The sequence below is a fragment of the Trachypithecus francoisi genome, unplaced genomic scaffold (assembly GCF_009764315.1).
Source record: "Trachypithecus francoisi isolate TF-2019V2 unplaced genomic scaffold, Tfra_2.0 Lachesis_group0, whole genome shotgun sequence".
In the NCBI taxonomy this organism is placed as follows: domain Eukaryota; kingdom Metazoa; phylum Chordata; class Mammalia; order Primates; family Cercopithecidae; genus Trachypithecus; species Trachypithecus francoisi.
Window position 1 is genome coordinate 51,582,852 of NW_022681453.1, and position 27,561 is coordinate 51,610,412.

Genomic DNA, 27,561 nt, shown 5'->3' on the forward strand with positions numbered 1-27,561 from the left:
TGTAGGAGACTTATGTATCTTATTTCTCTTCCTCCCCCAATCAGCAACACACAGAAAGTATGGTGATCCCATAAGCTAAACTTGAATAGAGAAATTGCCATTAAAATTACTTATTTTAAAAAAACTCATCAATTTTTTAATAATTATATCAAAGTTTCATATAGTTTCATTTCAAGAGTCAGATGAAACAACAGAACTTTTTCTAACATTTTTTTTCCCTAAATTATAAACATGGGCCTAGATATTATGGAGAGATCTGAGTTGTGGAAAGACAGCAATATACTCACATTCTTATTAATTATTTTGTGGATCACTTTTATATTCCCTAAAGAAGGCGGGTTTTCCTAGAAGAAAATCTAGGTAGTACCATTCAGGACATAGGCATGGGCAAGGACTTCATGTCTAAAACACCAAAAGCAACGGCAGCAAAAGCAAAAATTGACACATGGGATCTAATTAAACTAAAGAGCTTTTGCACAGCAAAAGAAACTACCATCAGAGTGAACAGGCAACCTACAGAATGGGAAAAAATTTTTGCAACCTACTCATCTGACAAAGGGCTAATATCCAGAATCTACAAAGAACTCAAACAAATATACAAGAAAAAAACAAACAATCCCATCAAAAAGTGGGCAAAGGATATGAACAGACATTTCTCAAAAGAAGACATCCATACAGCCAACAGACACATGAAAAAAAATGCTCATCATCACTCGCCATCAGAGAAATGCAAATCAAAACCACAATGAGATACCATCTCACACCAGTTAGAATGGCAATCATTAAGAAGTCAGGAAACAACAGGTGTTGGAGAGGATGTGGAGAAATAGGAACACTTTTACACTGTTGGTGGGATTGTAAACTAGTTCAACCATTATGGAAAACAGTATGGCGATTCCTCAAGGATCTAGAACTAAATGTACCATATGACCCAGCCATCCCACTACTGGGTATATACCCAAAGGATTATAAATTACTCTACTACAAAGACACATGCACACGTATGTTTATTGCGGCACTATTCACAATAGCAAAGACTTGGAATCAACCCAAATGTCCATCAGTGACAGACTGGATTAAGAAAATGTGGCACATATACACCATGGAATACTATGCAGCCATCAAAAAGGATGAGTTTGCGTCCTTTGTAGGGACATGGATGCAGCTGGAAACCATCATTCTTAGCAAACTATCACAAGAAGAGAAAACCAAACACCGCATGTTCTCACTCATAGGTGGGAACTGAACAATGAGATCACTTGGACTCGGGAAGGGGAACATCACACACTGGGGCCTATCATGGGGAGGGGGGAGGAGGGAGGGATTGCATTGGGGAGTTATACATGATATAAACGTCATGCACATGTACCCTAGAACTTAAAGTATAATAAAAAAAAAAAAAAAAATTATAAAAAAAAAAAAAAAAAAAAAGGCGGGTTTTAAAAATATTTATTGATGATTTCTTTAAAACTCTAGGAGAAATTAGCGTGACAAAAACAAAACACATATAGGGTCTCAGTTAAGTCAAAGTCAGCAGCTTTATGTCAAAAAAAGAAAAAAAAAAAAAACTTCAATGCCTGAACTCATCACTGAGTTGTCATGGCAACCATTTCATTTTTCTATTGTGAGGAGACAATTAGGTGCTAACCTGGGTGTTAGCTCAAGCTGTTTGAAACATAAGCTCCCATCTTTACAAAAGAGGCAGGGTTGTTGGATTTTCATTTTTGTCACAGGCTCTATAGAAGTCATTATTGATAATTATGCTTTATTGTTTAGTGAATATATCAAAGATGAGTTAGAGAAAATGTAGGTGGCCACCCTCGGGACAGCAGAGTCCACTCCTCCTCTCTTGAGCTGGTTTGGGAAATACTGCAGGGAAAGTGTGTGCCCTGGGAGCCTCGGGCTCTTTCCCCTTCCCACCAAGTACCTTTTGCCTCTGTTTTCTGTGATTATGCCAGGCATGGAGCCAACGATTGGAAATGGAATCTCTATCTTTGTGTGTCCAAGATTTCCTTCTTTAACATTACCAATTAAGTCCCCTCTCTTTGCCACCCACAGTGGCAGACACTGGAGATAAAATGGTGAGCTAACCAGATATGCTTCCTGGTGGAGGAGATGCAGTACTCACTCCCTCTCCTCCTCCTCCCTCTCTCTCTTTTACGCACACATACACATTTAAATATGGAGGCAAAATTTGCTTTGAGAACTTGCCTAACAGAACAGTATTCCCTAGTCTTAGTTAGAAAAATCTCCTCTGAGGAAGTGACGTTTAAGTGGCTCTCTGAAGGATGAATAGAAGATAAAAAAGTGGGTGGGGTAGAAGAACATACCAGGGGAAGAAGAAAGCACAGGTAAAAAGACCTTGTGGCAGAAGGAAATATAGCATATTTAGGAATATGAAAGAGGACAGAGTGACTGTGGGGGACATCATGAACTGAGAGATAGAAATTGAGTGACTTCGAATTTTGCGTGGATTTCTCAAATGAGTGAGGACCACTTCATTCATCAAACATACATTGAACTTGTTTCTTGTGCCAGGTACTAAGATGCAAGAGAATTTAAGTATGGCCCATGCCTTTGATTTCATCACTTCTAGATGCTCCCTCAAGCCCTGATTCCCACGATGCATTCTGGTTCTGTACCTATTATATGTTACTACTTTCCATTTTGTATTCAACCCCAGACTTACAGGATTAAATAAAATGTTGGAGATGACACAGTTAGCAAGTGGCATAAGCCTGCATCCAAATCCAGCACGTTTGACGCCAATTCTATTGCACTTGTCCTATCTTTTGCTGTGCAATATGTAGAACATATGGAATGTTCAGTCTAGCAAGGGGACATGTATAAAAGAAACATGCAATGGATTAATAATCACAAATTGTGATTAGTGAAACAAAGGGAAATGATACATCCTATAAGCAAGTAAAACAAGATGGGCGTAATTAAGACTTGAAGGTCAGAAAAGGTTTCCCCAAAGAAGTAAGGCTGAGTCCTGAAAGACAAGTAGGAGGTAGCTAGGTAAAGATGGCTGGGAATAGCATCTAAGGCAGAAGGAACAGCATGTGCAGAGGGCTTCAGGATGGATGGAGCATGACTCATTTTAGGGATTTAGAGAAGGGGAGGGAAGTCAGAAGGGGGACCCCACAGAGTTCTTTGGGCCGTGTGAAGGAATTTTCTCTTCATCCAAAGTGTAGTAGAAATCTGAGGTAATGCAGCAGGACAGACTTCTAAAGAAGAAAAGAATGAGACCTAGAAGAATCCTGCCTCTCAGGTTCTCCAAGGAGTCAAAGAACATGTCTAAGACAAACTCAGAGGAGGTCAGGGGATAGAAGCCTGACTGCAGGCCCTAAAGAGTGAGTGGTCAGGAAATCTCTGATCCAACACCTTGGTAATAGGAGGAAAGGGAAATGGGTCTTGGGAAGGCAAGATCAAAGTAAGATCAAAGTCAAAAGCAAGATCGAATTTCAAACTGCTCAGCCCCTGTGTCTGACCAGGCTTACTCTCTTCTCACTGCATCTGCCTTGGCAGGATGGGCATCATTTTCCTGCCCAATCTCAAAGCTCTCACTGTTCCATTTAGAGGCATGGACTGAGTGACTCCTTGTTTACACTTTTGTCAACAGTGCAACAGTGTCATTTCAATTATTTGCTCTTCTTGGGCTTCAACCATTAAACAGCAGAGGGGCATAATGAAGGGTTTTGAGTGCACAGTCACCCCAGTGGGGCAATTCAACTAGCATAGGTTCCAGCTGTTGAAGTGATTTGCCCATCAGCGAGGGATACCATATGGCACATTACCTAGGGGTGTTTCAGTGTGCCAGGCACTCAGAGTGGAGAATGGGGAAGCCTGCCTCTACCCACAACCATTTGTCACAATGGTGGTCATGGAAAGGCAGGAAAACAAAGACATATACAGAGAAAAGTGTGGACTAGTGCAAGGTGAAAAAGAGGAAGCTGAAGGGCAGGAAGGGAGCTATCATAGCTTGGTGGCAAGACAGGAAAGATGCAGACCAAAAACAACAGAGGAAGATCAGCAAATAGAAGAACTAGAACTAACAAGAGGAAAGAGAAGGCTGGGATGAATCCAATTATCAAAACCTGTCAAAGTTCATCAGAAAGCCTTTGTCAATGGCTTTGAAAACTGAGATAAGAACATATTTTGTTTCTGTGAGAATCTGACATTGTCTTCTTGTCAATGACACTGTTGGATCTAGTTTTAATGAACCCTTTACAAGTTTGAATAGGCCCAAGAAAAGCTTAGGACATTTGCTTTTTAACTATTTATTTGACGTCAGTGTTTTCCATTTGATTCTTCTCTTTTTATGTTCATTAGAACTATAAAGATTACTTTAAAATTTGGCAAGATTTGACAGTATTGTACTAACACAAATGGAGTATTTCACATCTTTAGAAACTGACTAAGCTCAGATTTAATGTCTTTTAAACTTACTGGTTGACTTTTAAAGTAATACAGAACTTAATGGTATATTACCCAATATATTCCCCAGTGAGGTACAAGACAGCATTTTCACATTATAAGACAGAATCTGACATAGCTTCCTACAAAATGGCTGTTAGGTTCCATTTTCATGAATATGGCAGAGGATTAAAGGGAGCCCACAAGACTTACAGGAAACCGGATTAGAGACACAACACTGAGAAACATCATCAGTGACACTTAAAAAAAAAAAAAAGAACCTAATAAAAATAGTGGCATAATTTTACATATGTTTAATGGCTAGGAAACCCATGAATACTACAATAAATGTGTCACTTTACCTGATAAAAAGTGGCCTAAAGTTTGTTCATGGAAGTGGATACCACAAGGATTGCTGCATGAGGTTGATTGTAAAACTGTGGAAGGGTCAGGCTTGCAGGCAGATGCTTGAAGCCTGGGTGTGAGTGTGCATTTTGTGTATTCCCACATAGCTGACTTCTGCAAGAAGCAGCTTACCATGTTTAACTAGTGTTTCTTGCAGAGGAAATCACATGTTTACAAACATGAACTTTGTGGTATACTCAAATTGCTCCCTAATAGGTCAGTTTATTCAGGATGAATCTGCAGTTTCAAAGCAACTTCACAGCACACAGACTGACCTCTCCTAAGCAGACCAGGTTAAGTACTATATGAGCCATAACTTCAGAAAGGAGCAAATAAAGGAATTGTCCTGACTGGGGAGATGGGGAATGGTTTATGTAGAGGATGCCTGTGGATTGAGCATCAAATATAACAAGAGTATCAGGGGCAGAGCAGTGAGCAGAGGGCACTACAAGAGAAAGGAAAAGCAAGAGACAGTATACACTATGAATAAATGATTTAGTGAGCAATTATTGCATCATGAATTCTTTAGTAGTTTAATTTTTTTATTTTTTCTTTTTTGGAGATGGGGTTTCACTCTTGTCACCCAGGCTGGAATGCAGTGGGACGATCTTGGCTTGCTGCAACCTCTGCCTTCTGGGTTGAAGCAATTCTCCTGCCTTGACCTCCTAAGTAGCTGGGATTACAGGCACCCACCATCCCACCTGGCTAACTTTTGTATTTTTAATAGAGATGGGGTTTTACTGCGTTGGCCAGGCTAGTATTGAACTCCTGACCTCACGTGATCTGCCTGCCTCAGACTCCCAAAGTGCTGGGATTACAGGAGTGAGCTACAGCACCCAGCTGAATATTTATGTTTTAATTGACAAATACAAATTGTATAATATGTGTACATTGTGGGATGGCTAAATCAAACTAACATACTCATTTATCTCACATATTTGTGTGTGTGTGGTAAGGAAACTTAAAAACGACTCTCTTAGCAATTTGCCAATATATAATGCATTGTTATTAATTATAGTCACCATGTTGTACAATAGATGTCTTTCTTGCCTTCCTCCTGCAACTAGAATGTAGCTCTCTGATGGCGGGAAGCATGCCTGGCGTGTTCACCTTTGTGTGCACAACACGTGGGCCAGTCCAGGCACTCGTATCTCAATAAAAATGGTGAACTTAGTGTGGTTTAAGTTTGATCAGATTTAAAAACATAAAAATACTAAAAATAAAAAAAGGTGAACCCATAAATGGATGAATGTACAAGTAGTGGAAGAGTAAGGTATTTCATATACAGTCTATCTGAAAACTACAGCTAACAGTGATCTAACAAACATGGTCAAGCATTAATCATCCCCTAAACCAGTGGTCTGACACCATGAAATAGCTGCATAACATTTTTCTGAGTAAATTAAATTTTTATATAGATTAAAGTGGTGATTCATTAGTATTCATATATTGTTACATCATTTTTATGGAATATAATAATTATTAAAGACATCAATAGTAATAAGATGATTTCTCAAAAATGTGAAATTGGGTTTTTCCTGATAGTTCTAGTCTTATATCTATCTCTGTGCCTTGTGAATTTTTTTTCTTGACTTCCTTTTGTTTTTTTGAACGGTACTGAGAATACTCTGGTTTTCAAAGTTGAAGACCCATGATTATTACAATTATTAACAGATTTCCTTGAAATCTATCAGAATATTCTTCAATTAAACTGATTCTGAAACCTACACAGGAGAGTTGGCAAATTCCAGAGTTGGTTGTAAGCACTATCTAACAAGTTTTCAAATTTCTTAACATTCTATCAATTGAAAATTAGACAAGGAACTCAGATAGCACTAAATGTTACACGATTTTATAAAGCAATAAAGGCATCTTGTGATATGCATTCATATTTTATCCAACAATGAACTATTTAGGCCAAGATGAAAAAATGGCATGGAACATGTTCAAATGAGCTTTGCCTGGCATTGAATTCATCACATCCTTGTGCACTTTAATAGAATACTTGCTGGTACGTTTCTATCTGACTAGACATGAATAGGAGTGGATTTTATAAACACTATTACTTAATAGCCTATACATAAAAAGTTTAAAATATATAAAGTGGTTACAGTGAAAGCCTTATCCTTAGATCTAAACCCCAGAAACCTAACCTGGCAGAAAATAAATATTAACAGATAACATTTCATGGGTACTTATTTTCTAGGCACTCTGCTAAACAATTTTCATATATTAATTGGTTACTTCTTCACAATGACCATATGAGGTACAAACTATTATGGTTTTCATTTTATAATTCATAAAACTGAAAGACAGAGAGAATAGTTATAGCTGTGGGTTCTGCACATCAGACTTTTAAGAAAAGTATTTTAGAATACTGTACATAACTCTTGCTGGCGTGGCTCTGAATTCCTTATCTAAATGCTGTTCAGTTATTTGACCTAAATTATACATAGTGGGTGTTAGAAAAGCCACATTTAACCCAGGAGTGGAAACTGGATTCTGAAAATTCATTTAGGTTGATGATAAAATTAAGGCTTAATTATCAAGACATGGAAATTTCAAGGCAGTCTATGTCCTCCCCACAGGCCTGGGCCATCCATAATTGGCCAGGGTGGGGAAGCTCTTTTTTTCCTTTGGGGATGATCCTCCGACATCCAAAATCAAATTAGGCTCAGTTGGAGGACAGCCCTTGGTCTCAGTAAAACTCTGTACATAAGAAGTCCTTTACCTCTACTTTGACAAAAGTAACTGATAAAGATCATCAACTGCTTTATATTTCTAAAGAAATTACAAATAAAGGAAAGTGATGTGAAATACCTAACCTTAAACACGGTAGTGCATTATACAATAAGCATCAAGTAAAATAAGAACAACCATGGGGCTAAATATAGGTATGCCGTAATTTACTAAAGAATGTACTAAAGAAGATGGTGGGATAAAAACTCATAACTTCAATGTGAGCCTCCCACCTCACCAAAAGCCAAAGAGTCAGTAGCCTAGCTTCCCTTCTAGGCTTAGTGGGAGCAGGTCCCTGTGGACCAATACCTCTGAGATCTCTGTAGACTAAAGCCTTCTTAGCCTTCATACCTACATATAGTCATGTGCCACATAATGAGATTTTGATAAACAGATAATATTTTATCATGCTTATTCTTTGTATGTATGTATGTATGTATTTATTTATTTGATGGAGTCTCACTCTGTCCCCCAGGCTGGAGTGCAGTAGTGTGATCTCCACTGTCTGCGACCTCTGCCTCCCAGATTCAAGTGATTCTCCTGGCTCAGCCTCCTGAATAGCTGGGATGACAGGCACCTGCCACCACACTTGGTGGGGTTTTGCCATGTTGGCCAGATTGATCTTGAATGCCTGACCTCAGGTGATCTGCCCACTTCGGCCTCCCGAAGTGCTGGGATTACAGGCGTGAGCCACCGCACCTGGCCTATGTTTAACTATATTTAGATACATAAATACCATTGTGTTACAATTACCTACAGTATTCAGTATTGTAACATGCTGTAAAGGTTTGTAGCCTAGGAGTAATAGGTTAAACCGTATAGCCGAGGACTTTAGTAGACTATGCCACCATGATTTGTGTCAGTACATTGTGATGGTTGCACAATAACAAATTACCTAATAATGCATTTCTTAGAGCACATTTCTGTCATTAAGTGATGCATGACTATACTTATTTAAAAATACGGCTGAGTGTGGTGGCTCACACCTGTAATCCCAGCACTTTGGGAGCTGAGGTGGGAGGATCACGAGGTTAGGAGATCAAGACCATCCTGGCTAACACGGTGAAACCCCATCTCTACTAAAAATTATCTGGGCATGGTGGCACATGCCTGTAGTCACAGCTACTCAGGAGGCTGAGGCAGGAGAATCACTTGAACCCACGAGGCAGAGGTTGCAGTGAGGTAAGATCACACCACTGCACTCCAACCTGGGCAACAAAGGGAGACTTAGTCTTTAAAAAAAAAAAAAAAAAAAAAAAAAAACTTACATATTACTTATTAATACTATGTGCTAGGCCCTATACTAAACACTTTATAAATACTTATTTAATCAAGCAAGACAGCATTATGAGGTAGGTACTATTATGCCCATTTTGCAGATGCAGAAGCTGAGGGGAAGTAATTTGTCCAAGGTCACAAAACTAGTAAATGGGAATTGAACTCAGATAGGCTAGCTCTAGAATCTGCATTCTTATCCACTATGTGTGTAAAGAGGATTCAGGGGTGGAGGGGCTGTAGAAAAAATATTAGTGTAAGTTTATTTCAGTTTTCACATATTTTTGAAGTGTTACCAGCGACTGCAAAAATTTTTTAAATGAAAATCAAAGTCTTGATGGTCTCTAGTTTAAAAATGATGAAACTAAACACTTCATAAAATAAACACCATAGTTGTAGAGTCCTAAATTGCTAAGTAGTCTTTGTTAAGAAAAAGTATGTACGTTGCTGGGTATATATTCAAAAGACAACAAGTTGTTCTACCAAAAGACACATGTCCTCACGGCACTATTCACAATAGCAAAGACATGGAATCAACCTAGGTGCATCAACAGTGGGCTGGATAAAGAAAATGTGGTACATCTATACCATAAAAAAGAACAAAACCATGTTGAACTGTAGGCCATTTTTCTAGGTGAATTAACACAAACAGAAAATCACATCCCTCATATGTTCCTACTTACAAGGAAGAGCTAAACATTGGGTAGTCATGGAGATAAAGATGACAATAGACACTAGGGGCTAATAGAAGAGTGAGTAGGTTGAAAAATTAAATATTAGGTACTATCTTCTGTACCTGGGTGTGGAATTATTCATACCCCAAACCTCAGCATCACGCAACATACCCATGTAATAAACCTGCACATGTACCCCTGAATCTAAAAGTTGAAAAAAGAAAACATATGTATACACACATACAAATATACATAAGCATATATGCATGTATAATTTATAATTACAAATAATAAAACAAGAAGTCTGAATAATTTCATCAACTGCAAAATTCAGTCATGAGCAGAAAAACAGAAACAAAACCTAAGATCCCATAGGTTTGTTGCCATCCCTTTCCTTTTTGATCTAAGCCATGGTTTGCAAATCTCTCATAAGTACAGTGATAGTGGTGACAAAATTTGTCTATGTCTATAAAGCCCTATGACCATGTTAAGCCTTTCTTGAACAGTGTAGGCTGGCAGGGTGGAATGACATTAAAAGTCTAAGGGTATGCTAGTAGGGAAATATGAGCTTTAAAAGTATGAACTAATTTACACTTTAAAGAGTCATTAATTCAACATTGTTTTGTCTTTCTATGTTACATTCATTAGGTATTATAGTCAGCAGCTGGTAGCTCCTTTTAACCATTTGGAGACATCCATATTCAAATTAATGTTGGCTAGAAAACTGTATTTTTTCCAGCCAAGATGGCAAAGTTGTCTTTGATTTCACTATGGCCTCAGTTTGAAGAATTAAGATCAGAAATGTCCAGGCAGCCAATATGTCTAATGGAAATTTTTGTATATTTAGAAATAGGCTGTTTAACCAGTGAGTTATAGGTAGGAAAAAGGTGTGCATTAGACAAACACATGAGTCTATCCATTGTATATCTATCAAGTGCCTTCTTCGCAGACATAATAATGTCCCAGAGAGACAGATCTTGCCTTCACGGAACTTAAGACCTAGCGGGAAAATGGGCAGAAAAATGATCAAGGTACTGAGTGCATAATTGCAATGGAGACAGATGATCTAAAGAAGTCCTTTGAGAATGTATCAGTAAAGAAGCTGGCCTAAACTTGAGACTGTGAGGGCAGCCTAGGATGGGTGTGCTAAGAAGAAAAGAAGGAACATTCCATACATAGGAAAACAAAAATAAAGAAAAGGGGCATGGAGAAAAGTTATTTGAATGAGTACAGTTCATTCACAAACTAAAGGACGGCACAAATGGATGGGACCCTGGGAAGGCAAGACAGGGGATCAGGGGGTCAAGGAGGTGGGAAGTAGTGGACAATTAGTCTAAAAAAGTAGGCCAGCACAAACCATGAGGGGCCTTGTGAACTCCCTTAAGAATGTGGGTTTTATCATCAATCAATAAGAAGGCATAGTTTGGAATACCATAGTTGAATCCATTGTCAAGGAACTAGGCCTTCCATGGACAGAAAAGGCAATGGTTGCTGGTTGTTTCATTTAAATAGCCTTTAGAAGTCATGCAAAACACAAGTATGACTGAATACATTGTGGGTGGGGTGGTGGAGTCCTAGATCATGGTAGGGCGTATTGTAGACAACTAGACCAAGACAAGTTGCCTATAGCTTTACTCTTAAGGATCACACACCTCCCTACGTTCTTCTACCATCAATTGTTCATATTTACACTGGACAGCAAGCAATTAGTTGATCTGATTTCTTGAGGAAACAATAGGAGACAAGGACAGAAAGAGGGGCACCATCCAAACTGCAAATAACCCAACTCCAGAATACAATTTTGCATCTCATTAGTAATTTGACAATATAAAGAGTGGACAAGCCAACATCACTAGGTCTTTTTCACTTGTCATTTGTGGTTTGTAAGACAGAATTAAACAAGAAGGTCTTAGTTTTCAGAGAAACTCAACTCACTATTTGGCAGATAGGGAAAAGGTATGCCTTTCTAGAAAATAATATAAAAAGAGACATATATTAAGATAAAGACTTCTCAAAAGGCCTCAGAATCTCAATGTAGGAAGAAATCATGGAGTGTGAACCTTCTTTTACATGTATGAAAGATAAAACTTAACTATACCTTAAGATTACAGATTTCTATGGTCTTCGTGTCTTTATATTTAGCTGACACTCTGATTAGAAGTCCTTCAACTATGATTAAAGGTCTACTCTGAACTTTAATATAGGAGACTTCTCTAGTGCATGGATTGACCCAATAGCATTCAATCAATTAATATATGCATATACTCTCCAATAACTATGCAGAGTCATTTTCCTTTATTTATCAAAATGCCTGAAGATTGCTTTTATCTTAGCCATAGTCATTCTTGACATCGCTTTAAGTGTTCAGACCCCCTCTGCAGTCATTTTATTTGTAATAGTGCCTTGTGTGTTGTGTCTCCTAGCTCTACATACAAACTACCACGCTTACAATCTCCATGAACCTAAGTGCGTCAGTGGCGCTGGGGATGCTATACATGCCGAAAGTATACATCATCATTTTCCACCCTGAACTCAATGTCCAGAAACGGAAGCGAAGCTTCAAGGCGGTAGTCACAGCAGCCACCATGTCATCGAGGCTGTCACACAAACCCAGTGACAGACCCAACGGTGAGGCAAAGACAGAGCTCTGTGAAAACGTAGACCCAAACAGTAAGTAACTCTCCTTTTCTTTCATCTTCCCATCCTGCATCAGGAAGCTTAAGAAGAGGTGGGGTGGGTGTGCTTGCATCTCTGGAGAACTACTGTGATCGTTCTTGTCATATGGACTGGGTTGCCTTGGTGAATGCTAACTTCTGCTCTTTTGAGTTTGACTCATTCCTGCCACCATTTTCTTTTTGTTCCTTGTTGGAAAGAAGCTTTTGGAGGCTCTCCTTCAGAAGTGTGAAGCCTCCCCCTTACCTTGCCGCTTGTCCTGTAGTACTGAATCCTCCAACTGACAAATGCACCTATCAGATTTTTCTTTCTTGCACCCTTACTGTTAAGGCAACAACTTTTTTGTCAGGGAAACTTCCATACCTAATGAACTGTATTGGTAGGAATAAAACTGGAATAAATTAGAATTTTGGAAGCATAACTTTTTTCCTCTAGCATGTGAATGTTGAAAAAGTTATTTTTTACTGGTCAGGTCTTCTAGAAACATATAAAATATTGGAAAAAGTTGTCAAACTTTAATCCAAGTACACAGGACCAGATACTACCATGACAATGTCCTGTGGGAAAAACAGTGTCTACCATACCACTGGAGAAGAGTTTTATTCTATGCAAGACAAACCTTAGGGAAGAAATCTAAGGAAAAAAACGTTGAGTTTAAGATGCTATTGTATGGCATATCTGCAAAACTCTAGGACCCTTTAGTCATGCCTACAAATGTCCCCAGGTAAAATGGGCATATAGCTATCACTTTGTAAATAACACAAGACCAGCTCAAAGGTTAAATGCTTAGAATTCCTAATTGCTAACTTTACTAACAATATGGTGGTAAGAGTACATTTCAGATTTAAAATACTAGTTTTAAGCTTTGTTTTCCAGGAATATTTTGGCTAGTTGCATGTAGAATGAGGCAGATTCAAATATTTGTGATACTTATTCTGTTTAAGGCAGAAGGGATTTCAGGTTATCCATTAAGTCATTCATGACATATTATATTTCAGTTAGAAGCTGATCTTGTTGTCAAAGGCTTAATGCCAAACAGAAGGAAGTTTCAATTTTAAATACTCTTGAGGAAATCCTTTTTGCTCTGGAAATAAGAGAGATATCTTTAATAAAAACCAAGAAGCCAACTGGATTTGCTCCTGACAAACACTACACACAAAGAACTGTGATTTTGACCTATCTCTATTTACGAATAGTTGAGTGAATGTTGTGAAATATTTTGAATATATGTAGACAAAGTAACAAGGTTAATTAACAATATTGTGGGCCCCACTTTGACTTTTGACAGAAAACATCTAGGACAAGGCTAAAGGAACATACTGAGAGAAGGGAGGAACAGAATGAATGATAGGCTGTGTTGTGTCTCCAGAGCAAGTGGCCAGTTGAGAGGAGGGCAAGTGGATGGTGACTTGCTGTGGCATTCAGTGTGATGTAGGAAGAGGCTTTGGGTTGAGACATACCTGGGTTCAAATCTAAACCACTCCATTTACTAGCCGTGTGGCTTTAAGAATCACTGAGCTTTTCTAAAACTCAATAAAATTATGTATAAAAGAGAGAATAACTTTGTCATAAATGTATCATAAAATATGATGTCTAGAAAATACTATATCAGCTAAATGTCAGTGTCCTTCCATTCCTGAAGAGGCAAAAAGCTTTGCTTAGAAATAAATTTCAGCATAATTTATTAAGATATAGTAGATATAAAGCTACAGTTAAATGTACATTAAACATCACAGGGTAGATAAAACTAAATCCTCAAAAGAAGAATTTACGGCTGGGTGCGGTGGCTCACTCCTGTAATCCCAGCACGTTGGGAGGACAAGGTGGGTGGATCACCTGAGGTCAGGAGTTCGAGACTAGCCTGACCAACATGAAGAAACCCCATCTCTAGTAAAAATACAAAATTAGCCAGGTGTGGTTGTGCTTGCCTATAATCCCAGCTACTCAGGAGGCTGAGGCAGGGGAATCGCTTGAACCCAGGAGGCAGAGGTTGCAGTGAGCTGAGATTGCGCCATTGCACTCCAGCCTGGGCAACAACAGAAAAACTCTGTCTCAAAAAAAAAAAAAAAAAAAAAAAGAAGAAAAATTTACATGAACATGTGTGTGCATCTATTAATCTATTATACCTATACCTGTGTTGTTAAATATATCTGTATATTTATAATTAGTGGCTTTTAATTATAGTTTGTTTTGTCAAATTTGCATTTCATAAAACCTTTATCTTGCAAATATTCCAATAACAGCTTTATTTTTGTACACACACACACACAATTTAACTAGATACTGTTCAAAGTCAATAAACAGAAAACATAATTGGAAGTAATTGTACTGGGGAAAAAAAGACGAAATTAGAGGTTTTGAGTTTAGACAATTCGATACTATGCTATTTAAGAATTATTAACTTTCAAAAAACATTACTACTGTTGCTATTTAATGATAAGGTGCAATCCTTGTTGAGGCTTGTTTTGGGTATGACATTGGTTGTTAAAATGCTAACACTGACATTAATGCTAATGCTAGCATAAAGTACTCTTTGAAATAGGCATTACGCGGAATGCTTTGTGTGGAATATCTCACTTACTCCTCACAGTACATCTATAGAATAGATGTTGTTATTCTCATTTTACTGAGGAAACCTTGGCTTCACAAGATTAAGTAACATTACCAAAGCCACACATGTAGTTAACAGCAGAGGTTGGACTAAAACCCAGGTCTGACTCTTCAGCCCACGCTTGTTCCTCTTTGCTCCTCTGTTTCTTAGAATATGAATGGCATGTCAAAATTCCAATGCAGGAATTACTCTTTTGGTTTCCTTATTTGGTTATATAGTTTGTATATGCTGAATATAATGATGTTTGGTGGGAGATTCTTTAAACATACTGTAACGTATTATTGCTTATTTTGTCTACAAAAACAGGAGTAACCTCAGCTCAAAGAAGGCTGCCCAGGTAGAGGCCTCATCTGATTAATTCAAAAATTATATTCCAATGATTCCATTTGGAATTCATTTGGTATCTCTTTCCTTGAAAAAGTTTCATAGGGTTTTTGTTGTTGCTCTAAGTGTCTACATAGAGCCAAGGTAAACAATACAGAAAAATAAAATAAAATAGAGCCTTTTTCTCACCACCAGTTGGAAAGATGTTTTTAATTGCTTTAGCTCTTTTGTTATTGTGTAGACACACCCTAAAACACCATGAAAACTTAACTAGATATCTGCTAAACCATAGGAGGAGATTCATGTACCTCCAAACATTGGGGTTTCTGATGACCCAGCTCTCAAAGGTCCGAAAAAAGAATCCAAAGAGCTTATCTGCACAAAAGCTGTCCAATAGTACTTTCTGCAGTGATGGTCATGTTTTGTGTGTGTGATGTCTAATAGAGTAAGCAAATATGGCTACTCAACTGAAGAAATACATTTGTTATTTTACTTAGTTTTTAATTAAGTAAACTTCATTTACATTGCATTTAAATTTAAACACACACTTGTGGCTGTGGCTACTGTATTGGACAGTGTAGCTCTAGAAATTGACAAGGATTTTATTCTAGGAAACTCAATTTGAGTCCACATTAGATACAGCTTCCAAAGTTGAGATAAGACAAACATACAAACAAGTAGTCATTTAAAATGATCTCAAAATGAGCCACTAATAGGGAAAAAGTAACATCATAGACAGCAATGACATTTGAAAAACCAGTCCCCAGCAAGCAAAAATGCATGTAATAGGAAAAGAACAATAGTGAAAAATTCAATAAATAAAAACAAACATGACTATGCTATGCTAGGTAACATTATAATATTCTGTTTAATGCCAAATATAGCTAAAATTATCTCCAGTATCTTAACTGTCGTAACAGAGATAAATGACATTATTTTCTGAATTTAAGCTGACTGGTTAAAGACAAAGAAAAACAGCTCATGCACTTGAAAAAGGAATTTGTCTCTCCAATAGGCAAATTCTGTACAATATTTTCTGAGGGAGGATGTCTGAGAGGAAGTAGAGTTTATACTATGAGCTGCAAAGTAAATAGTGGAACAGAAATGTCCTCTTATTCATTGTTGCTCTAAACACTTAGTCTCAATGTATTTCAATCTTCAGTGTTTTCATTTTTAACAGCTCTGCTCCATCACTGCAGTTTGCCATCTGGTGCATGCATGCTTCTACTCATCCAACTCCACACTGCAACTACATGTCTACATAAAAATGAATTTGCTTGCTGACTTAATATAGGAAGACATTTATACTACCATATTTTTTTCTCAAGAAATACAATTATCCTGTTAGTTTGCTTCCTTAGCTAACAGTCCATTGTATGAAAGAAAAACTCCATTATGTGTGGAATAAACGAAAAGTAAATCTCAAAATTTCAATGTATCTGTGCACTGCTGGCATATTAGATATTCAGAGTTGGGCCAATTCTTGCTGGTCTCTGCACTTAGATTGAAAAACAGCAAGCTCAGAGGGCATAGGACTGTAGCTCAGCTACTTACTGAATTTTAGTTATGCAAATAAGACTTCCATTGCTAAAAGTTTAAAAGAACCTGGCCTCATTTGGATAGCTGTATATCTGGCCAAGATGATGCCTTCTCATATTCCTGTCTAAGAAGAAGGGTACCTCAAACTGTTTCTCCCACCTGCATCCTGAATTTGGAATGTTTCCCTGCACTTTCTACAGTTCACTTGGCAGATGTATGTTCATGGCAAACTTGTAGATGCCAGATAAACAAAATGCCATGGTTGTGCTTGGGCTATGGCTTACTGATGGCCACGACGATCCTTTTCAAGTTGGATGGATAATATTAACTAAGAGGCAGCATGGCTTTATTGGGATGGGTGGATAAGAACCACAGCCTTCTTCACCTGGACTGGTATCAACCAGAAGATATTCTGTAAATTGTCTTTGGCTTTCATGCTTTCTTTGGTAAAAGATCACAGTGCATAGTGAAGAGAGGCCTGGCCCTAAGCTACCTTTCTTTTAAGCTACCATCCATTTTCTAAGCTAATGCCCTGCAAGCAGTGCAGAGAAATACTTCAAGGATCTTAGCTAGATACAGAGAGTTTATTCTGGCAGGTCAGCAGCAACTAGAGATGGCAGGCAGGTGGACAGCGAGGGACAACCCTTTTTTTGGATGTGGAGATGTATGACTAATGAACTCACTCTGGGATAGAAAATGGACATAGACTACATAAAAGACTGGTTTAAGCTAATTAACATGTTGTATGATGAAGCACATGTTAGAAGAATAACAATTTGCACCTAAAATACAAAATAAGGTATGGAATTGTATTCTGATGGTGTTTTTCTTGTGCTACCATTTTTGCATCTACAATCAGGAAAATACATAAATAACAACTTGTGCTGTTCTCAACAAAATAAATTTATTACATAAAATAGGACTGTCAACATAAGGAGGTATGTTATTTTAAAAAAAAGAAAAGAAAGAAAACTCAGGCTGCTGGAAAATGGATGTGGGCACCAAAACTCTACACAAATAATGGTTCCTAGAAAATGCTAGAACACACTTCTGTGCTGTGTTAATTTGTTATGGTTCTTGTTTTGCTTTGCTTCTCCATTTGTTTGGATCCCTAACATTCTCAACATTATGTTACTTGTTTCATCCTCTTGGACTAACTACACAGGCTGGACAGCATGACTGGACTAGGCTGAGAAAAAAGGGCTGGCAAGAAGAAGAAAATAATGCTCTGAGCTGATAGATAAATTATGTTTGGGCTGGTTCCCTCAGCTGTTCCAACTCAAGCAAGTAAAACCCAACTCCCTTAACTCAAGAGGCACCAGTACTCCCATGTTCAGAGGTACCTGAATTGAGGTGACCTGGTCTACCAAAGGCTACTGAACCCACCAAAAGTGTGGGCATAATGTGTATGGTCTCTATCGCAGCCTTTTCCCAAAAGGAAAATAATAATAATAAAACGTAATATCATGTGCACATTTATTTTATACATACCTATATATTTACTTTTCCTGTAGACTGTATACCACCAGTAAGAAAGAGTGTACAAAAGTCTGTTACTTGGTACACTATCCCACCAACAGTATAGCTTTTGACTGCTTTCCAAAAGGTAAGAAAACAATCTAATTCTTATTTATTTATGTGTTCTTGTCTCCAATGAGAATTAGAAATGTTTCCATGGAAACTGTGCATGATTACCTGAAAATATATCTATAGGAAGAAATAAATTTTCAAATATGATCTATCTGATAAGCTTAGTGCCAGCAGCTGCCATTGGTTGTATGCCTGCTTAATTTTCTAAAGAATGTGTTTATGAGTATGTACACATTTGTCTTCCTGAACAGCTAGCCAGTAATTGCAGAGAGCTGTTGCTGGTCATTCTGACACATGCTCTACTTTAAAACTACCAGTGGTGAGAAACTATTTCACAGTATTTCTCAATGTATGATTTCCTACTGTGGGTTTAGAAGGCAATGTGGAAAACCTACAAGGAGAGAAGGGGGATGCTTAGTAAATGCAAACCTAGTGAAATATTTGTTCTGCTTTATTTTTACTAAATACCTTCAAAGAAGTGTACACTAAAAAAGTATCCATTGAAATAGCAACAAATGACCTTACCATCTTTAACTCAAAATTGTCTTGGTTCCTTCTCTGCAGAAAATAAATAGGTTTACTGGTAGGGATTGATAATATGTTGATGATTTGTGGCTCATAGTTCTGCCTTTGAGAAACACTGAACCAACTTTACTCATCACACAAAAGCAGAGAAAGGGTCAGTGAAAGACCACAAAGATCTAAAGATTAGTTTCAATGCTGGTTATACCCAAGAATACCAATAAATGCCAAAGGTGTTCAAATAAATAGATTAAATGATAATGTATTGTGTGATGTGTAAACCAACCACATGAATGGGGTGGCATAAGGATAATAATGGATTCACCACAGAGGCTTTTATATTGCTTTAGGCTCTCACTAAAGAAAATATACTCTGAAAGAATATTATCATCACCCTGTTTCAGCCTAAGCAACATTATAAGACAGTGGAAAACAACACTTGCTATGGCAAGCATCCTCATCCATGTTGAACAGGGCATTCCAAACTATGGGAAAATATACAGTAGAGAACATGGAATATGTTATTAAAGTCATGTGGTGGCTTTGAGTAAAACATTCTCTTTTGAGTTTCTCTGAACCTCCTATTGTACTTATAAAATAGAGAGACCTCTCTCTAGAGAGATCTCAAGAGAGTAAGCAGTGAGGTCGTACCACGGGAGGGGGAAAAATATTGCTTAATAATGTAGACTGGTCTTTCTCTTTCCTACATTGATAACATGGGACTTAGATAACTGTTCTGTTTCTTCCCATCTTTGTTTGTGTAATAGAATTCTGAATACGAATAATGTCTTGCTCTCTCTTTTATCCATTTAGTATTGTAAGACAGGATAAGAGTACTTCCAAAGAGTAATGACATTTTCTGTTGACTTTAGATGGATGCCAGCAACTCGGTCTTTAATTTAGGGTATATTGTTCACATAGTTATTTCCTTTTTCCCTATCACCATGATCTGTCCTAGTTTTTAAATAGGGCATTCTTTCTTCCCAGTGAATATGTAACTGTATTCCAGTGAGATTTCAAGTTTTTTGTAGTACAAGTGCTTGTCAAAACACTGGAGCTCATCACTTTAATAGTCTTTTTACATGAGACTGACTAAGAATAAATAAGAAGGAACTTTCCCTGGGTAAAAATGATAGATTTAATCTCAATCCATTAAAAATTCTTTTTTGCTCCTTTCTAAGTTGATGCCTTTGGTTTTAAAGGGAGTCAGATGAAAATATTTTAAGTCAACCTTTTGGTTAAAAAATACTTTTAGGATATACAGGTTAGAAGTAAATTCAAACTTGTAGCGAGAACTGTCTTACTTCAAAGATTTTGATGAGAGAAAGCAGTGAGGTCACATCATGAGAGGGGAATAATTGCTTAATAATGTGGACTGGTCTGTTTCCTATGTCAATATCATAGGGCTTTTATTAGTTTATTATTCTATTTCTTCCCATCTTTGTTTTCACAATTGTATTCCAAACGCAAATAATAATTGTATTTGGTCTCCTTTTCTGACCAACTTAAATATGACTTTAAATATTAAAGATAAACATTTTGTAGAGCTGCTTCAAAATAATTGGGGATATAAGTTGGTTTAAGTTACATTAATTCAAAGAACAGGTGATTTACTTGTTCAGGTCAATAATGAGACTAGTAAACTTGGAAGGTCAATGAAAGAAGTCTCTTAATGTTATGTGTTCAAATCCATTTCTAAGTGATTGCTTTCAGGGAGACAAGACAGTAAAAAGAAAATCACACATTCAAGAGTAAACTTTCATACTACTGTGCTATTAAAACTTAGTGTCAGGCATCATGTCCCAACAAAGCCTAGTAAAATGTTTACAGCAAATCAAATATTTGCTTATAGGGATTTGAAGGAAGTAGGTTCAAATTCAGATGGAACATAACCTGAGCCTGGTTTGAAAATGCATTCCATAACATGCCTCTGTTTAAAAGCACTCTCATGTGACGACCACTCTCAGCCAGGCATCTGCAGAATCAATACTTTCTGCATCCTTTACATGAATATTTATAAATTTTAAAACTCTGCAAAGTGTTATCAACCTAATGACATTTATGTCGAAATGCAATTAGGTACAAAATGAAAAGCACAATTAATCTGGCACCATCACCATGGCCAGGTCAGGAAATAACTTTTGTTAGGAGGTAAATTTTCACACCCTAGGATGGTATTTTGATAAAAAAAACTTTGAGAGTATAATTAAGCCTTGCGAGAATGCCAAACACATGAATTATATTATTGACATCCATTATTGAATATTACAAAAATCATATTTGATTTCTTGCAATGAATGGGATTATTTGGCAATTTTAAGCTTTTTGGAACTGTGCAGTGCAAGTTTTCATATCATGTTGGGACTCTCCCTCTTTAACATTCAATGTGATATCTCTGCTGTAACTGGAGACCACCTCCTCTTAAAATTCACTTTGAAACACTATCAATATAGCAAAGAATATATGTTATCTGACCTTTGACACTGAATCACCTTGGGAATAAATGCACCTATAAATCTTTTTGGCATATTTCTCTCTGCCTATGAGGTCTGTGAGACACCATCATTTCTCTCGCCAAGGTTTGATATCTCAGCATATCTTCAAAATCCAATTAATATCTGCCGTCTTGGTTCTGCAACTTGAGTTCAACTTAAAGAACTGGATGAATGTTTACATGGCTACTACTGCTCTCATTTCTTGCATAAAGAAATGTACACATCATACCTCAAAGTCACAAAAACTATGTCAAGTTTTACATATATGCTTTGCACTGCCCTATCTGGTCAAGATTTTTTACTGAGTATCCTTAAATTGGGTCAATTAAAGAAATATTTGCCAAGCACCACTCCTCTGGGCCATCCATGAACTGACTAGGAGTGGGGGACAGGAGGGGACAATGCCTTCAGGGAGCTCAGATCTGATGGAAGACTCAAAGGTAAGTAATAGACTCAAAGGTGACAAGGGCTCTTAAGGTATATACCAAGTGCCATCAAGCTACAGGTGGAGGCCATCACCCAGGATGTTTTGCTTGAGCTGCTCTTAAAAGACAAAGGGCTCCAGGCAGCCATAAAAGGAAAGGCACTCAAGGTAGGGGAAAGTATACACCAAGAACCTGGAGTACAAGAGAATATGACACGTTCTGGTACTAGAAAGCAGTTCTGTGAGGCTATTGGGTTTTGAGGCAGATAGTTTTAGGGAATGAAATGCAGGAAGCAGCCTGCAGGTAGTAAGACTGAGTATCCTTTGTCTTTGTGCCTTTAAGTACAAGGGCTAGTAAGTACTAGGCTGTGAGAAAATGTGCTTGGAATGAGTGGAGCACAATACCTCCCATACCAAAGGCTCCTATTACCTAGAACTCGGTAAATGCACAGTAAACATTTATAAGTGAATATTTATTAGCAATAATAAATATGATAAAAACAATAATAAGTCTACAGCCTCAGTAGGTGGAATTATATTCTTCCAGATAAAGCCTCTAAGGTCACAAAGACCACCCTAAAAAGACAATGTACAAACCTGACGTCCCAGGTTTCAAAAATATGGTGTAGTTGTAAGGTACAGCTCCTAAAAATGGGTGTCAGTGCTACATCTGGGCTTGTGTAATTAATTTCTTTTGTTGTGCTAAACCCATTTATAAACCAACAAAGTTTTATGCCTATTTTATTTCATGGACCACAGATATCTATACTTTCAAAGTGCATATGAACTTGAAAGATTCCATTGGACATGGATCCTAAGGACTTGCTTTAGTTACAGATTCTAATTTGGTAAACACAAAAACATAAGCAATCGAATTGGTGGTTTTCTGACTATTGAGTGCATTTCCTTAGAGACTGTCACTCAGGACAGCTTTTGCCTTTTATCATGATACCAAATATCATTTGCATTAAAAAACACTGTGTATCCTAAACCAAGGTCAGTTAATCTCCAAAATCTTTCTTTCCCCCAATTATTGTGAATAAGCATCTTCCCAATATTCAAGAGAGGTGACCCTTGTGACTCGTTTTCATCTACTAAAGATGTATCTCAACTTTGCAGATTTTTTTTTTTTTGGCTGTACAGTGGAACTTGGATTACACTTTAAATTAACTTTCTCTAGGAATCAAAGGTAATCATTATTTCTCTCTATGATCTACATGACTATTCTCATTTTTTTCAAGTTGAAGATTAGTTTTCAATTCCCTTTATATCTCTGCCCTCTTTCATAGTAACAACCTCTGAGGACCTCAGCTTGCACAAAGAGGATTGAGATAACATTTCCAAAGCTTGTTCTTCCTGAGCTGACCCAACACTTAGAAAAACGTGACATGGATCAGCAACCCCATTTTCTGTAAGTGTTGGTCCAAGTATTGGTTATAACCTTGCATGTGCTATCCTTTTCTCTGGCCAAGAATAAGAAAAACTGGACTGGAAGTCCCACCCTGGCTCTGATACTTGGGGTAGCAAAAGCTTCATCACTTAATGGATCTCTGATTGTGGATAAGTTCCAATCCTCAGCTTCCTGTTTAATAAGATGGAAATAAGCTAATCTTGATGAGGTACCATGGAGGTCTCATGAGATTCTGTATATGAAAGCCCTCTTTTGTAAGGGCTGACTCTGCATATGTCAGGGTACATAAGATAACATTGTTGGTCTCTGCTCATCTGTGTTACTTTATTTTATTTTGTTTATTTATTTGAGATGGAGTCTCACTCTGTCACCCAGCCTGGAGTGCAGTGGCACAATCTCGGCTCACTGCAACGTCTGCCTCCCAGGTTCAAGTGATTCTCCTGCCTCAGTCTCCCAAGTAGCTGGGATTACAGGCATGTACCACCATGCCTGGCTAATTTTTGTATTTTTAGTAGAGAGGGGGTTTCATCATGTTGGTCAGGCTGGTCTCGAACTCCTGACCTCATGATCCACCCACCTCGGCCTCCCAAAGTGCTGGGATTACAGGTATGAGCCACCGTGCCCGGCCCTGTGTTTTATTTTAATTGGCTTTCTTTTCTCTTTTTTGATTTGGTTACATTTTTGTCTATCATAAACTCTTAGAGTTGGAAGTCATGATATCTAGGATTGCCAATAAAGTCAGGCAAGCTTTTCTCTAGGTACAACAATTTCTATTTTCAAGACAGTTTACTGTGGCCTTTTGATGCATCATTAGTAGTCTTTTGGCTTGGGGAAATTGAGAGAGAAGGCTATCGGTCACTCAGCAAAGCTGCTATGGGCCAGATAGGCTCATACCACCTGATATATGAACCACTATATGTGATTAACTTCGACAGGTAGCTCCTGGCCGGCTGGCAAGCTGAAGAGCATTTTAAGTACAAATAATAGTTCTGGGGTATGTCTTGAGTGATAGAATAATGACTGAGTGGAACAGATTCCCTTAATTTTAGCTCGTGAAAACACATTTTGTTTCCTTTAGAAGCTGGGATCCTACCAAAAAATCAATTAACAAAACTTCTCAGAGATCTTCCTTGATACTTTGAAGTTTGGCTTTTATTGTACTTATGTTAAATATGGGACCACCCTGGAGGGTCAGACTCCTTCATCTCAGTCTTCAAAGGGCCTATCATGATCATTTGCAGCAATTTAATAATATGCTGAAATTTTCATCATATTTTCACTATTGCTGCAAAGTTTAGAATGTACTCAACTATCTGTTGAGGCAGGTCTTATTGAAAGTTGTGAAAACTGATGTAGAGCAGTGAATTAACTTCCTAGTAACACACATCAATGAGTGGCAGAGTAGACACCTGTACTCAGGTCTTGCGGCCAGAGGTCTTTCTAATGATTTTTTCTGAAATGGAATGGAATAGGGTGAAATGTCTCAGTCTACATCATCTATCTCACCATCATTTCTTATTCTCATAAGTTGATTCTAGAGGCCCTCAGTTTGCTAAAGATTAGATAGGTCCTCCAGGGTTTCAAGGAGGGAAACATAATCTGACTTCAGGGCCATTGTGGAGTGAGATGCATCTTACTTTTTTTTTTTTCTTTATGGTATTGCAAAGACCACTGGATATAATTTCACTTCCTCTTGGATTTTTTTTTGATGGTCTAAAAAATTAAACACTGTAGTTCGTGTTACAAAGAACGTGATCTGCTGGAACTGGAAATGTTTAATTCTCAGAATTCATTGAAATCCATTGATGATCATATTTGACATCTACTGGTCATCCTGAGTGAAGTTTAGCCATTCAGAGTTCAAGCCATGGGTCTTCATATACAGATGGTTATAAGCAGACGCACCTCTGCTTAAAGTAATCAAGTTTGGCATGGAAACATGAGCAAAGGTAATTAAACTCTGAAGATTTGCTAGCATTAAAAAATGGCAAATCCCTGGAACAAAAATGTGAAAAGCTAATTCCCCCACCCGTTCATCACCTGCTTTTCTCTCTGCTTTTGCAATAGCAAAGCTCTATAAAGAAACTGGCCACCAGGGTCATTATCAGTCTGAGCTGAAAATTTGATTAAGTCGGCCTCCTAGGGTTAGCATGAAAAATGCTACATTTTTGTTCTTGGAACTTAATTCGTCTTGCCCTCATTTTTGTCATGCTTGCAAATTTCATTTGCATTTAATTTCCCGTGGTTTGCCAAAGTCCAGACTGAGACTTGAGCTGTTGTTTTTATTCAGGTGAGAAATGCAACTGCAATTGACCATCTGCACTGGCATCTAGTGAAGTGATTGTCTGAGGCAAGTATCTGTCCTTCTAAGTGTCCTAAGGAAGCTTTGCTACCCAGCCCACCAATGAACTTATTGAATGAAAGAGACCTTATCCTGTTTGCATGAGTTTAGTCATGGGCAGTTCTCATCACATGCCAGCAACATCCTCTTAATATTCCAGCATAATTAAGGAAGTTGCACTAGAGATGTCTTGAGATCATGGCCCACTAGAATCTTGTCTAGGAGTTTTATTTAAGGAAGACATCAGTGACATCAAATGAAGAAGAGATCCCTACTGTGATCTATTGTGATCTACTGTGATGCAATACTGAAAAGCCAGTCTCTTCCTGGGTACTGGATTCTCAGTTTATTCTGGGTCAATTCAGTAGGAAGAGTAGCATTCATAGGGGGTTCTGACCCATTCCCATTTACAGGAAAAGAAAATCAAATAAGGCATCAGTAGGTGAAACTTTATCATTAGTGCCAAGCAAGAAAATGCTGATTCTTTAGAAAAGATCATCTCTCTGTGTCTAAATTTCCTTATCTGCAAAATATCACCTCATATGGTAGTAGTGAGAAATAAATAAAGGTAAAGGACTTAGATCAGAATTTAGCATAATGGCAATTCAAATGTTAACCATCAGTGTTGTGATGGTGTCATCTCAAATTAACTGGATTTTCTGTTTCTATTTCCTCTAGGAAAGGATTTTGGAGATCCCCATCTGATATTCTTCTATTTGGTCTCTTGTACCCATTGTCTTCCTGTACCACACACATAATAAAGTTTAAGAATGTCAAGCAATCCATCTGCATCTAATTTTTGTTTGGAATAACCTGTAGGATTTTCCAATACGTCTTGAAATATCAATACATCTCCAGTCTTGTCTTCAACCTGTTTAGTATTGATCATTTTTGGAGCAATGGTGCCTTAAAGCCAAAGTTTCGCTGTATTGTCAAATGAGCTATCTGGGAAATCACATTTAAACACACTTAGTTTTCATTTAATTTCATAACACAACACATATTTCCTAACTCTAGGCATAAATACATTCAACATTTTCACCATCATGATTTAAAAATGAGTACCTGTTAGTACTCAGATATTTAAGGAAATGCCTATGACCAATTTTTAAAAATCCTTTGTATGGCAGAAAATTTGCCAAAAACAAACCTTCTGAAGTACATTTCAGTTTATACTTCAGTCTAATTTAAATCATTTGTTCCCCTAACCTTGTGGGCATCAAAAGGTCACCTGTATTTAACAAGCTTCTCAGTGATTCTGATGCACATCCAGGGTTGGGAAACAGTTTTATTTTTTAAATGGTCCTTGATAAGAAACACATGCAATATGGCTTTGATGTGATGGTGATCACTTACAGAGCAAAGTGTTTTTCATGGTATTAAAATAATTGATTTTTGAAAAGTTATTTGGGTTTATTGCACAAGTGGGATCTACCATGTACTCAAGAAGTCACCCCTCTGTAGGCTAGTACTGTGAGAAGCTATGTCAAGGTCCTCTCTCAAGAGACTCTCCAATCTGGTGTTATAGACTAAATAAAGCTAAAGTTAATTGCTGAGCTCTGTTACTGGAGCAGAAAAACATAGCATCATCTTTGTTTAAAGCTGAATCACCATGACAACACTCAATAAGAAGCTGGGTCAACATTCCTTTTTTCTGCACTCAGTGGGCCACAAGGCCTGGCTTTTTGTAGGCAAAGTGTGTTGATATATCTTACGCAATCATTTCAAGGCACTTAGCCAAGGAAGTCTACATATTTTTTTTAGCCCTGAAGTCCTCAAAGAGAATATGATTTTTAAATCTTCATTTATGCTTTCTATGCTTTTCTGTGCAATCAGGTAGTGAAAATGATCAGGATAGTCTTCAGTAACTATTGCTGTTAATAAATCAACCATGATCTTATGGAGAAGCAGTCTAGTGCCCAGGTGAAGACTAAAGATGCTGGAACCCATATACCTGGATTCTAAATCCAACTTTGTCATTCTCCAGATTGTGATGTGGCTATGTTGCCTACTCTACGCATCAGTTTTCTCATCTGTAAAATTGGTATAATCTTAGTAACTACCACATGGGGCAGTTATTAGGATTAAATTAGTTAATATATATGACATGATGCTTAAA

The 27,561-nt window shown here is 37.6% G+C and overlaps 1 protein-coding gene across 2 annotated transcripts in view; it reads left to right on the forward strand.

Moving 5' to 3' along the window:
- Positions 1 to 27,561, forward strand: part of GRM7 (glutamate metabotropic receptor 7) — a 774,864-nt gene that overhangs the window by 701,977 nt on the left and 45,326 nt on the right. The window contains exon 2 of one of the 2 annotated variants that reach the window (XR_004436990.1): positions 11,936 to 12,021. Coding sequence is in view for 1 of the 2 variants with exons in the window: in XM_033210519.1 (XP_033066410.1) it covers positions 11,936 to 12,182 (247 nt within the window). In the remaining variant the exon portion in view is untranslated. Of the gene's footprint in view, positions 1 to 11,935; positions 12,183 to 27,561 lie in introns of those variants that run through there. The other variant, XM_033210519.1, reaches the window with a different exon arrangement.